Source organism: Orbicella franksi, chromosome 14 (assembly GCF_964199315.1).
Source record: "Orbicella franksi chromosome 14, jaOrbFran1.1, whole genome shotgun sequence".
Lineage (NCBI taxonomy): Eukaryota > Metazoa > Cnidaria > Anthozoa > Scleractinia > Merulinidae > Orbicella > Orbicella franksi.
Genome location: NC_138158.1, coordinates 8,242,504 through 8,255,609, shown reverse-complemented (window position 1 = coordinate 8,255,609; position 13,106 = coordinate 8,242,504). Strand labels below are relative to the sequence as shown.

The window sequence follows — 13,106 nt, the reverse complement described above, 5'->3', positions numbered from 1 at the left end:
AACTATATATCACAATTAACGTTAATATCTACAACTTTGATCACAAAGGTTGGAAGACTTCATTCTATTTGCATTTTGCCCCTCCCCACACTTGTGCAATGTTGATAAAATACTTCCACCTAACACACGTTCAGTACCATTTCCCAACATTAAAAGGGGGAATAGGGGGTGCTGGCAATCATTCTGTAGGTATTACCGTTTTTGTGCATTTTCTGACACAATTAGTCCATGGTTGTTAGAATTTTCATATGCTCATGTAACTACCTCATGTAACATGCAATAAAATATAGCTCCGCTAAAAAATATCAAGAAAGGCCCCTTGTTCGTCGAGGACGTTTCTAGGTAAAAAGTACTTTAAATCTTTGAAAGTGTGTTCCTATGACCTGTTGTCATTTCGAAGACACGTTTCAGGGCCAGGAAGCATGGTTTTATCGGTTTTCGAACAGTTTACAAACGTGTTACAAGATCGGTTATAGCGTCAAGCATGGGATGGCACGCTGAAGTCAATGGCCAATTCCCTCTGAGATTCGCCCTGCAGGAAATTTTGGTAAATTTGTTCATCAAAACAAACATCTAGTCCAAGATGATGAATACAACTACCATGATTCCCTGCAGGCGCGTCTCATAGAGGTAATTGGCCATTCGCTAATTGAAGTTGTTTGGCGAGGGTAGGTTTTTCTTTGAGCGCACATGAAATTTAACAGCTCCCCGAGAACCTGTTGAAGCACTTAACATCAACACTCAATATTGATGTAATAAACAGTTATCCAAGACATACAGCTTTACGCGTAAGTGAACACTTAAGCATTAATTAATAGTATACCTTGATAAGAATCCTGTTCTTAAAGAACTCCGGAGATGGAAATGTAGTGAATTCTGAATCCACCGGAACTTTGTACAGTACATCTGGTTATCCTAGTCAAGGAACAGTGTTCAATAAGACCTTGGGCGACTTTGAGTTGTGTTCGCTAATTTGCGAAACCTTAAAATGGCCCAAACTTAAGACAACAGGCTATTTCCGAGTTGAATTTTACCTCTGTAAAAAAACTAGTCTTCTGTGCGAAACCGTTGATATGAAAATGTGTTCCACCTAGCTAAAGGTTCATTTTCAAGCAAATCAAACTCATTTTCACGACAAAGGTTTTGCACGAAGACTCGTTTTGAAACAGAGGCACAAGGTAACTCGGAAATGTCCTATTAGACTTAACGAGTTACTAGTCCCTTCGTTCCTTCGTCCCTTCGTCCCTTCGCTCCTTCGCTCCTTCGCTCCTTCTCTCTTTCGTTCCTTCGTTCCTTCGTTTCTTCTTTCCTTCGTTCATGGTTTCCTCCCTCCCTTTGCTACTGAATACCTTTCTTGTAGTCTTAATGTTGACATATTTTTTGTTTTCACCATATTTTAGCAATGTTGCTTTCGCATTGAAAACAGTTTTGCAGGAAACCCTTAACTAGTACAAAGGATACCTCCCAGTATTTCCTCAAGTAATTGAGCCATTTTCTGTTGATTTGGAAGAGAGCAGTGGTTTTCAAGGGAAAGAATAACTGGATACCTGCCGAAAAAAAAAAGAAACAACACACCTTTCATTCTTAGAAATACTAAGGAATTCGATAGAACCTAACACTCCGCAAATTTACTATTTATGATAAATATATAAGCTCTTGGTTAACCCTTTTTTGCCAGTGCAAAATTCGGAGGCCACTATACTTCTGTTATGAACAAGCCTTCAAGCACTCGAAGATGGTCCTTTGGATATTCCGCCATCAAGAACTCGATAGCAGGGACACCGGCTAGCACTCCAAACGTTGTCACCTCCTGATTTCTGGGAACTTATGCAACAAACCCGTGGGAGGGGACTCCCGTGTAACAAGGACAGGGGTGCAGGTAGTAACTTTTAGGGGTTAAAAAAGCGGGTTTGTTACCTCTTGGTACCTCTTAGGGGTTCTGCTCAAAATTTCATAAGAGCGCTCCTGTCTTTTTTATATGAGAGTCCCCCCGCGAACAAACATCGCTGGCTCAATCTTTCAATCCTCGGAGACGAAGAAAATTTAATCAGTTTAAACACGCACTTACTCCGAAACTTCAAACGCATGTTTGTTTATAGCCTGGATGACATCCTTGAAGAAGATTTTAGACGTGAGCGTGTGACCATGATAAACAATTGGCTCTCCGGATTCCCCGTCCCAGCAGTCCAGTTCCACACAGCGGCATCCGTTTTTCAGCGCGTTTATGTAAGCGTCTACACTAGAAGGACCGCGCAGCTGATCTTGTAAAAGATAAGTGTTATGCGATGAGGCGATGAAATAGTGCGTCATTGGATGGGACATATCTTGGTAAATTTCGTCGTGGGCAGGATTGAAGATGTCGCCTTCCGGTGATCTTAGGTAGCTCGTTAAACCTGTATATAGACGGTGAGAGAATTGTTTATTAAACGAGCTCAGCCACGGTATTTTTAGATATTTTGGCAACGTATAAAATTACCTTTATATTGAAGGAAACCTGAAAATAATAGTTTACCGAGATAGAAAAACACCAAAGAGATAATAATAAACCATAAAGGAACAAGGATGGTAAAGGATGGAGAAGATTGACATGAATTACAAACGACGAACTTAAAAAGATCCACAAACCGTGACGGAACTCCTTTGAAAACCTCTTCATCAAAAGCATGATTAATTTGCTTATGAAGCTGCTCGTTAACACAGTTTACGGAAAAGACGGGTTTCTGTGCGAATCTACGTATGACACCCGATTGTTTACCGATTTTATCGCCCAATGTACGGAAAAAAAAAACACTAAACGAGCGTTCGGGGCATGCGAGACTTCACCTAGGCTCGATTACAAGCCGCTGCTCGGGAAAGAACGAAGACCGGACTTAAGAGAGTGGCTTTCAAAAATGTTCAAATGTTTTAAAAATGTTGTCGTTTATAGTGGTCAATGCGCTTAGCTACACCTAGTTCACAGGCATTTCGCTTAAACTGAAAAGAAAAAACAAACTATATCAGCCAAACATAATAGGCTTAAAAAAGCCTAACTGGCGGGAGGCAGCCAAATTGGCTATTTACAAACATGACAGAGGTGTTCAACTTGGGTCTACCGAGAAACAACTCCAGCTAAGTGGTCACAGCGGGACTTGAACCTGCGACCTCCGGATTTCAAGTCCGGCGCCCTAACCACTCGGTCACGATGCTTCCAAGGAAAATCGTGGAAATCGTGCCTAGATTTTACTACGGTTCCCGTTACAAGATCTGCGACATAGCTCACTGCTGGTTTATTCAATTTTGACAATTAAGACTCCGTATCATATATAGAATGGATATATACTGACCATCGATTCCCAATTCATGTCTCTTCTTCCCAGTTTCTGTTGGTTCGTGGGACAGAATCATTTCCAGGCAATACTCCTTGCTCACGCCATGCATCTGAGAAAAATATTAGCCTCACCAAATGCAAATTTATAACATAAGAAGACACTTGACAACCGTTTGTCCTCGATGAAGTTGTTTAAAATAGCTGAATGACGGACTGACTAGCTATTTGACGAGGAGACCAATAGATTGACAAACTCACTGACTGACTATTTCGTGGACCTATTGACTGATTGACTAAGCGATTGATCGATCGATTGATTGACTAACTGACTGACTGACTGACTGATTGATTGATTGATTGATTGATTGATTGTTTGGTTAATCGATCGATTGACTAATCATCTAACTAACGTACATACTAGCTAATATGTTGGAATGTTCGACTGTCAATTTCTGACGGACTGACTCGATCAATCAAGCAATCAATCAATTATCTAGTCAGTTAGCCAGTCAATATGTCAGTCAGTCACTCACTCAGGTCAGTCAGTCAATCAGTCAGTCAGTTAGTTAGTCAGTCAGTCAGTCAGTCAATTAATCAATCAATTATCCAGCCAGTTAATCAGGCAATCACTCAATTAGTCAGTCAGTTACTTAGTCAGTCAGTCAGTCAGTCAGTCAGTTAGTCAATCAATCAATCAATCAATCAATCAATCAATCAACCAATCAATCAATCAATCAATCAATCACTAACTGATAACACGATTGTCTAACGCTGTCACAGACTCACCACACATTCAGGCCAGCTTACCTCTTGATCTGAGACCAAAAAGGATTGGAAATCTTCCGCTGTCATGTGCGCTCCGTTTGATGAATACTGCTTCATTAGGTTCACAATCTCCTTTCTTGTCGATATCGTTTTAAAGAACGCGGCAAACTCATCTTTATCCAGGGCCGCATCGCCATCCGTGTTCACCTCCTAAGCAATTCGCAAAAAGAACGTAAAACTTTTCAAGACAAGCTTTATTACTAGGGAGAGTTCTTCCTTAAATTTTTAATGGGCGAGTGCAGTGCATTTTGTGAACCTTTTACCCCATTTCAGATCAAAAAATGGGATTGTCCGTACCCTATTTCAAAACCTGGCGCAAAAATTGACACCAACTTTGAAACCTCTAAAATAAATACACCCGTCTAAATCATTGACAAGACTGGCTTCCGTTTACGTAAAATTTAAGAATGGCTTCAAATTCTTCGATTTTAGTGGAGAAAAATACCTTCACCTAAACAACATACCCAATTTTAGTAAGTAGGCCAGACTGCACGCAAAACAAATCTTACCTCAGACCAAAACGGCTCGAGAACTACAGATACCCCGGGAATGTCTTCAATATTATTTTTCCTTCTAGTATGTAATAAATTACGTTTAAGCAGAGTTGCATTAATGAAAGACTGAAAATGTAAGTGTTGCAACGAGTCTTATACTAAGGTTGCATACACGTATAGAATTGAACTCAGAAGGGTACGAGATACGGGGGTGGGGCTGCAGCCTCCCAACTACCGAAATTATGACATTTTTCGGGCAAAATTTGAGACTGCCGATAGAGGCCATTCAGTATGTAAGCTTTCAATGTAACTATTTTTGGAATGATAGCAGTTTAATTAGATGTGAGAACTGTGGACGTTTTTGTTTTTCGTGCAATTGCAACTCGATTTCAACACTCACGCATTTGGGCATTGCGTATGTTTTCGGGCAAGCCCCCCATCCCTCGCCCCCCCCACCCCAAGTCCGAAGGTGCCCGTACGCCTATGACTGAACTTGTAAATCTCGACGTCACACTTAAATTTACCCAACCTAGCTGAAATATATATATTTTCTCTCTCTCACCTTAAATTTCTTTTTCACTTGTCCAGGGCTCATTTTCACGTTCAAAGCTTCCACTAATCTCTGGATTTCTTTGAGTCCTAAGGAGCCATCTTTATTCTTGTCGAATTTCTCAAACGCTTCCACAAGCCACGTGAATTGTTGTCAAAGAAAATTAACAACCGTAGATCATAGAGCGATAAAGGTAACTAAAAACAAATGTGGTACGTTTAATAACACTAAGAAATTCAGTTTCCTCCTCTGCTCGGAACTGAACGAAAGAAAACCAATTTCAAGTAGCCATGATTTCAAGGAGCTCATTCACGGTATTTTGAGTTATTTTGGCCACGTAAAAAATTACCTTTAAATTGAAGGAAACCTGAAAAATATGGTTTACTAAGATAGAAAAACACCAAAGATGTATATTTAAACCATAGGGAAACAAGGATGGTTAAGAATGGAGAAGATTAAAAAGGATTACAATCGACAAACTTGCAAAATTATGGCTAAACTATTCAAGATGTGCAAACTGTGACGTAGCTCCTTTATAACGGGGCATCTTGATCACTCCAGTGTAGCGCGTTTAAATCTCTCTTAGTGCTAATTTTGCCGTCATTTGGAATAAAAATTTCATTGTTTAGGAACACCTTGCTTGGTCCCACTTGGAAAGCTACGGAAAAGGTTACATAACAGCTTAAAAAAGATATTGAGCTCGCTGCTCTTTGTCCTCCTTCTCGAGGTTATCTAAAGCAAAGGAAACAAAAAATAATTAACACTAAAATTATGATTGCTTTACTCCTTTATTGCTTTCGATCGAAGTATCAAAAAATGTGCCTTTAACTAATTCTTCTTTGGAATGCTCGAGTTTTGAAATGTTTGCACTTTTTCGCTCAGTCAGGATAAGATTATAAGCTTGGTTTCGGAACAGAATCGTAAAGTCACGAATAAACCGCTCCAAAATACTGTATACATACTGTAAGGCCTACTACATCAGCGCGACCGGCAGAAATTTAAACTTAACCAGAGACTGACCGAACACAAACGAGCGACAATAAAGGCTAATGTCAAAACTGACATAATCAACTTACAAACCATAGAATTGACTGGATCTGCTTAATCCTTCAGTGCGAACTATTTGGAAGGCACGACTGACTCTGTTAAACCATTTTTAGAATCTTAAGCTTTTAGAAGAAACGCGTCTCAACAGATGTAACAGCTTCCGGCACAAGACCTTACAGACGACTTCTCCACGACGTAAACAAAACCGATGGACAGAACTCAAAAAGAGCGACTTAATTTGTCGCGATTGAATAGAGAGATACGGACTAAAACATATTGCGACGTCAAACTTTAAACGAAGCCCCGTTCACACTACGCCAGAGAAATTTGAAACGGCAGCTTTATTTCTACGGTCAGGCCTACCGTCCACACTAATCCCTCACGAAAACGAAGCTTTTCTAAAATGCTCTTCAAACCGGAGGAATTGAAAACCGCTCGCTTTGCGTTTTCGTGTGCTAACGGAAAAAACGTTTTGAAAACGGAGCTTTTCGAAAACGTCGAAGTTAGGATAATCATGTGATTTCCCTGCCTTCCCCGAGTTTTCCTCAAACACAAATCCAGAATGACCGGTGATTGTTGCGTTTTCAAATTTCTCCGGCGTGGCGTGGACGGAAAACATTTGTTGCGTTCTCACAGGGAATACGCTGTTTTCAAATTTCTCCGGGGTAGTGTCGATGGGTCCCGAGTTTTTGAACCAATATACCATCCCTGATGAACTGACCAATAAGTTTCACAGTTTCAACGGACCAAACTCACAATAACATCGACTGAAAAACACTTTTCACTTGACTCTTATTGTTGAGAGTTTGATGTCGAGAAAACTTTAAAAAAGTATATAAGGGTTATTGACCAAGCGCGAGTTCAAGATGGCTGGAAATTGGCCAAGTTCTTTTTTTTGCGTTATAATGACGGGCAAAACGGAGTCGAGGTCCATAAACACGCAAACAAAGAAAGACACCGATATCCAGGCATCTTGACCGAACAATGATTGTCAATAAAGGATTTTTTTTATAAGGGATAAAGAACACGCCCAAAAAAAAGGTTTTCGGGAAACTTTTTCTTGCGGGACACAGAGGTATAGCGCTGTCTTGCGCGGTCGGGCAGCCAAATCACAGCGCACGATTGTTTCATCTTTTCATACTCTTGAATACTGAGGATTTAACGACAGTTCTTAAAATCTAGACGATCATTTCAGTACTTCAACCGAGCCTCGAAGGCTTTGAAAATGACGTCACCTCCGAAACGTGACAAATATGCGTGACCTTTTTCGTGAACGATAAGCGGATTTAACGAAGTCCTCGGTGTAACGAACGATATCCTTCGTCTGAGTATTAAATAGCAAAATATATGGAAAAGAACCACGATACAACGAATCCTCGTTATAGCGAACATATTTTACCAGGCCCTTGACCTTTCGTTATATATATCGAGGCTCCACTGCATTTATAATCCAACATTGACGAGACTGGAATCGAGCCGTTAATTTCTGAATTATTTCAAGTTAAATTTCAAACGATTTTGTCCGCTGTTTGGCGTCGTTATGCACCGTTTAATGTCTTGTAGCTCCTTGTGTAACGTTTTCGGAGTTTCTCTGTCGTTTGCTAGAAAATTTCGAATGAAACAAGTCGTACGATGGATTTGCGAAGCCAAATTAGTAATGACCTTACGAATTGTGCTAAATACACTTAAACTCTGATGCCTGTGGGACAGTTTCAAGACTTAAACGAGGGAAGTTCCACTCACCATCCATGGTTGGGGAATTAGCGGGGAATACGCTAATTTGAAGTGATAATGTAAACGCCAACAAACCATGAACGGTGGGATCTGCTCTCAACACTCAGTGCTGGCAACTTGACCTTCATTGTGTATTCACAGGCAGACCACTCTACGTGTTCGTGGTTAATAATTGTTTATACGAAACGAACAGAATCTGTGAGAGTTATGAATAAAGCTTTGAAAATTGCATATCTAAATTACATCTCGGTCTGAATATCCCAATAAAGTTAAATGAAACTTTAATCGACTCATGTGTGCTGTTTTTTCGCCTTCCTGGGCCGTCTGAAGCGTCTTTTTACAAAATTACTTTTGGCCGGAGACCGTTTCATATAAACCATTTGTTACCACGAACACATAGAGTGGTCTGCCTGTGGTGTACTAATTCAAGACCCGTGATGTACGTTCAGTGGAATTTATATCCAGTTGCAGTTGAGAGCTTTGTCTTCCGTTCCGGGATTATCACTTCTCGAGGTTATTAAATAACGCTACCAAGGTTAATTCACAACCTCACGTTCTGAGAACATGACAGTGACCTTTGCCTAAGGGCGGTATTGCGTTACAAGGGTTTGAACCGGTCGAAGGGACCAAACCGTTTCCCCCAGTGGGGTAGGGGGATTACTCTACAAAGTTCTATACGGGGAGGCTCCGCCCCGAGGTCCAACCCCTTACTCTTTTGTATTCCCATTTCCCCTTCAGTATACCTCTCATTGAAAAAAGGCACCCCTTTCACTTACTTTCATAACAGGCCCATATTATGAACAAATCGCCCAGAAACGAAGTTTTCGTGTCATTTTCATGTAGTGCCCAATAAATGAAATGATACAGTCATAAGGTGCGTCTGTTCAAAATATTTTAATTTCATGCCGTTTTAAATAACTAAACAAACAGATTTCCATACCCTAGCACCCTTTCATATACTTCAACTTGTGAAATCCCTACCCTGTTATACATCTGAAGCCAGAAAAAGGTACCCTTTTCGGTCGGGGCCTCCGCGTATAGACCATTATAGGGAGGAGCTCCTCGGAACCGTTTCATTCTTAATAGTATAAATTCGAATATTTTGTGAATACAATCTAATTACCTGTTGCTGTAGCTGTCTGTTTGTAACATATTTATTTTGTTATTTGACTTCATCTCTGGCATATTCTCTTGCTCTGGCTTAATAAAGTTCTCAGCTTTTTTCTGCTCGTCCGGTACATTTTCGTCGAGGGTCAAGCCCTACCGTATTGCCAACAGGCTAATTGTCTACAATCAAGAATTTGTTTGTCGACACTTACCTTTATTAATTATAAGCTTCCGAAGTCCTCTCACCCAATAGTCGGCCACTTCACTCGACTCAGCCACCATGTTTAGAGCTGCGCCGTTGCCATTTTGACCAAATTTAATGGATATACATCTGTCCAGCGAGTACTTTTTCAAGAATCCCTGGAAAAGGTCTCTCACACTGTCCCCAAACAGTACATCTGTCATTTTGGCAATCTCGACTGAACAAGAAAAACAGTAAACAAAACAAACAAACAAACAAAGAGGCAAGACAAACAAACAAACTACGTGTCAAATTGCTAGCAGTCTCTCTCTTTTCCTAACTTCAGATGCGAATACACGAAAAGCAAAAGAAAAACGATCGAGCGACGAGAAGCGAGCCCTGTTTCGCCTCAACCCCTTCTCGTTTCTTTCTCTAATATTCATAATTTTAACTTTTCTAATCGCACGAAGGATTTCAGGAACAAAAAGCGACTGCTGGTAGTCTAATCACATGTCTTGTTTTCAAAGTTACGATCCTTCTCTGTGCCACACTGTTGAGAAAATATCTTATTCTCTAATATTCTCCAATAAGATTATCCCCCTCAACTGTGTTGTGCTGCTTAGTTATTAGGTTCAATTTGAAAATAATTTCATTGAGTGCAACCTATCTTTTGCTGATGTTTTTAAAATTAAAGTTTAATATATTGCCATATAACGTGTACAGGCATCTTTTGGGACACCTTTTTACTCTGCAGTTTTCTTGTTCCTAAAATAAGAATTACTTCTTTGAACATCATCTTTTCCATTGTTGAATTAAGCACTTCGTCCAAGGCTCTGTGATAAGAAAGGCGTCATTTTGTATTATCTAATCTCTCCCCCAAGGATTTTCAACATATTTTCCATGGTTATCGAAATACGTTTTATGGTAATCTCAATTAATAGGTCAGCAATGCATAAAAAGATTGACAACTCTGACGGCATTTAACAGTTACAGGGACTTAACACATGTGCGCATTGCAGACCTATTTTTCTACATGTGAACGTTGCACAAATTTTCCTGCTGTTTGCCAAATAATAGTTACGGAATAAATGGTCCGGTAAATAACAATTACTTGTAGTCTAAAATTACCAGAAGTTATTAACTTACATCTTGAGTTCTTCTTTGAAGGTTCGTATCTAATTCCTGCCATATCTGCGTCAAGAACAAAGGTTTTCTTGTGATGACCTTTTCTGTTTACATCCAGTTTGATCATTCTGGATCCATGTTGCATTGCTCTCCAGCAGTCTTGAACTAATAAAATCGTGTTTGGAAAATATCAAATGATAGTAAAAATCATTATTGAATTGGTTCATTTTTTTTTTAATTACAGAAATAAATGAGCAGAAATAGCAATGTTTTTTTTTTTTATGTTTTTTAATTTTTATTGAAATCTCAAGGGAAATAATAAGATACAAATCATAAGAATATAATAGGGCCATATATAATTATGTAAAGATAAATAAATATATTAATTAACTGATCAAAATAAATAATTACATAATAAATAACTTTTCACGTTGTTATTGCAAGATAGTCGTGTGTCGGTATGTAGATTCGTTGATATGCAGGTTACGTAATCATACTAAAAAGTGAATATTTAAGGAGTTTGTCCTTTGGGAGTTTTCACTTCATTGTAGTAAAATTTGCGTCTTTTTTTGGTACATTTGTTGTATTAAACTATACTAGCGCCGTTTATGTCTGTTCAATAAACGAGATACCTCATCTTATAAAACTGTTTTTTCTTACTTGTACTAAGTTATAACTTTTTTGTTTTCGTTTCACTGCAGACTGATTAGACAACAAAAGAACATATAAATGAACAGTTTTAACTACTTATTAACCGAGAGTGAGGTCTTTACAGGAAAATCTCACACCGAGACCTATCCGCATTGACTGAGCGATAGCGAAGTCAATACGACAATGTCGAGGTTTGAGATTTTCCCGGTAAGACCGAACGTACGAGGTTAATAAGTTGTTTATTATATGGCTTTTTGCTTTGCAAGCCCCTAATCGGCCCGTGGGCATTACGGGAGAATAATGCTCTATAATAAGTCCATCGCAGCACGCGTTATATCGGCTACAAGAACAAGCCATATAATAAACAGGTTTAAGGCATGTCTTAAGATAAGTCTTAAAATTGGGCTCAAAATCAGCTGGTACCACTGTTCAGATTTGCCACTGGTCTTTTAAAGCATTTTCTCTCATTGCATGGCGTGAAATGTGTCATTTGCTCTTTCAGTTAAATAATTCCCAGTGATTATATTTCAACATCGAGTTTTTAGTCGCATTAGGAACATTACCTCGAGACTGGAATAAGTATATCTTAGAGAGCAGTGCTCTATGTAAGCCACACCCTTTGAAGACAGAAGAAAATATTTGACGCGTTTAATAATTCAAATCGCGACATAGAACACGGAATCTTGTCTATCTTGCTTGCCACCAGTTCAAGACATAATTGTGAGTCCGTTTGTTTAAAATATCAGTTACCTGCTGATAATCTCTAGATTTTTTAATCAAACTTAGACGGCGTTTTATTTATTTAACTTTGAATGCCTTTGTGCAATATTTACATTAGAAATATCAACAAAACATGTTATACGGATTAACGCAATTAAATATTGACAAAAAAAAAAGGTTTTGTTTGCGATCTTATGGGAAATTTATTCTCTGAGGCTGTCTTCCCTTGTAGATAAAATAAAAGCACTCAATTCTAATGGACTGTAAAACTGCTCTTTAAGCCTAAAACCGACACCATTAACACCTAATTAATGTAAGTTTATATATTTTGCCGGATGCCAGTCTAAATGTCAAAAGTAATGTCAGCAATGTTCAAGCTCATTTCGCAAATAATCCGGCAAAAGAATATTGAAGTAATGACGAAGCATCGTCTCTTTGTCACAAAATCCCAACTATTGTTCGGTTGTGTTTCCATTACTCCACGTACGACTTCCACCAGTCACAGAGGATTGCGTGACGCGAACTTGAGGTATTTCTAAAAAGTATTTCGAATTCTTTCATTAAAACTTTTAAAAGACCTTATACTTTATTTGACATATTAAGTATTCTAAAGGTGCGACGTCCTTTGTTCCTAAAATTCGTGTGAGTGTGTACAATGTAAAAACCTTTTACTACCAAACGATTGTGAAACATCAAGCTAGCAGAGCTGATAATTAAAATATGTAGTTGATATAGATCATTTTCGAGGCTTTCTTTTACTTTCAGAGTGATGAATCATTTTATTGCTGGTTTGCTCCACACCAGATGAAGTATTTTTTGAAAGAAATTTCGGTAATGTGGGTGCACAACAAATTAACCATTCAGTGAACAAGACAATTGAGTTCCTCAGAACAAACACAGTCAATCCTTTTGTTATATTGATTGAACATTCAAGCGTTACAGATTTCTCTGCAAAAATAAAAATGATGATAATAATAATAATAATAAAAAAAAAACGACTAAAAATCTCAAATGAAGACGAACATCGGAAACAGTAACGTTGCATGAGACGTAAATTTTTATTGTGTGATGTTTCGCGAAGAAGAATTTCGACCATGGTTGCTTGCGCTCAAGGGCAAGTATGTTTCATGTTCGAAAACATGTCACGCATACTCGAAGGAGCTTCAGCCACTAATTAGCACAAACAACAATACTCAGTGTTATTTAACAATTTAACTACCCGAAGATCAAACTAAAAGGGCTACTATGCGGTTCAAATGTAAACTTTCGCCTACTAACCAAATCGTGTTTTCTCTCGATGTTTTAAAAGTTCTAAAAGTTTTTACTGGTAACGTGCGCATTGCGAAATCGGGAAACAGCTGCGAA

The 13,106-nt window shown here is 38.7% G+C and overlaps 1 protein-coding gene across 8 annotated transcripts in view; it reads right to left on the bottom strand.

Annotated features, from left to right (window-relative positions):
• LOC145468443 (1-phosphatidylinositol 4,5-bisphosphate phosphodiesterase delta-4-like) overlaps nt 1-13,106 on the bottom strand; it is a 49,041-nt gene that overhangs the window by 19,403 nt on the left and 16,532 nt on the right. For 7 of the 8 annotated variants that reach the window (XM_081452155.1, XM_081452158.1, XM_081452159.1 and 4 more), the window contains 9 exons: nt 10,392-10,535; nt 9,277-9,483; nt 5,872-5,908; nt 5,189-5,318; nt 4,115-4,282; nt 3,324-3,417; nt 2,069-2,393; nt 1,462-1,547; nt 824-906 (listed from right to left, as the gene is read on the bottom strand). In XM_081452155.1, the coding sequence (XP_081308281.1) occupies nt 824-906; nt 1,462-1,547; nt 2,069-2,393; nt 3,324-3,417; nt 4,115-4,282; nt 5,189-5,318; nt 5,872-5,908; nt 9,277-9,483; nt 10,392-10,535 (1,274 nt within the window). Of the gene's footprint in view, nt 1-823; nt 907-1,461; nt 1,548-2,068; nt 2,394-3,323; nt 3,418-4,114; nt 4,283-5,188; nt 5,319-5,871; nt 5,909-7,966; nt 9,240-9,276; nt 9,484-10,391; nt 10,536-13,106 lie in introns of those variants that run through there. The other variant, XM_081452162.1, reaches the window with a different exon arrangement.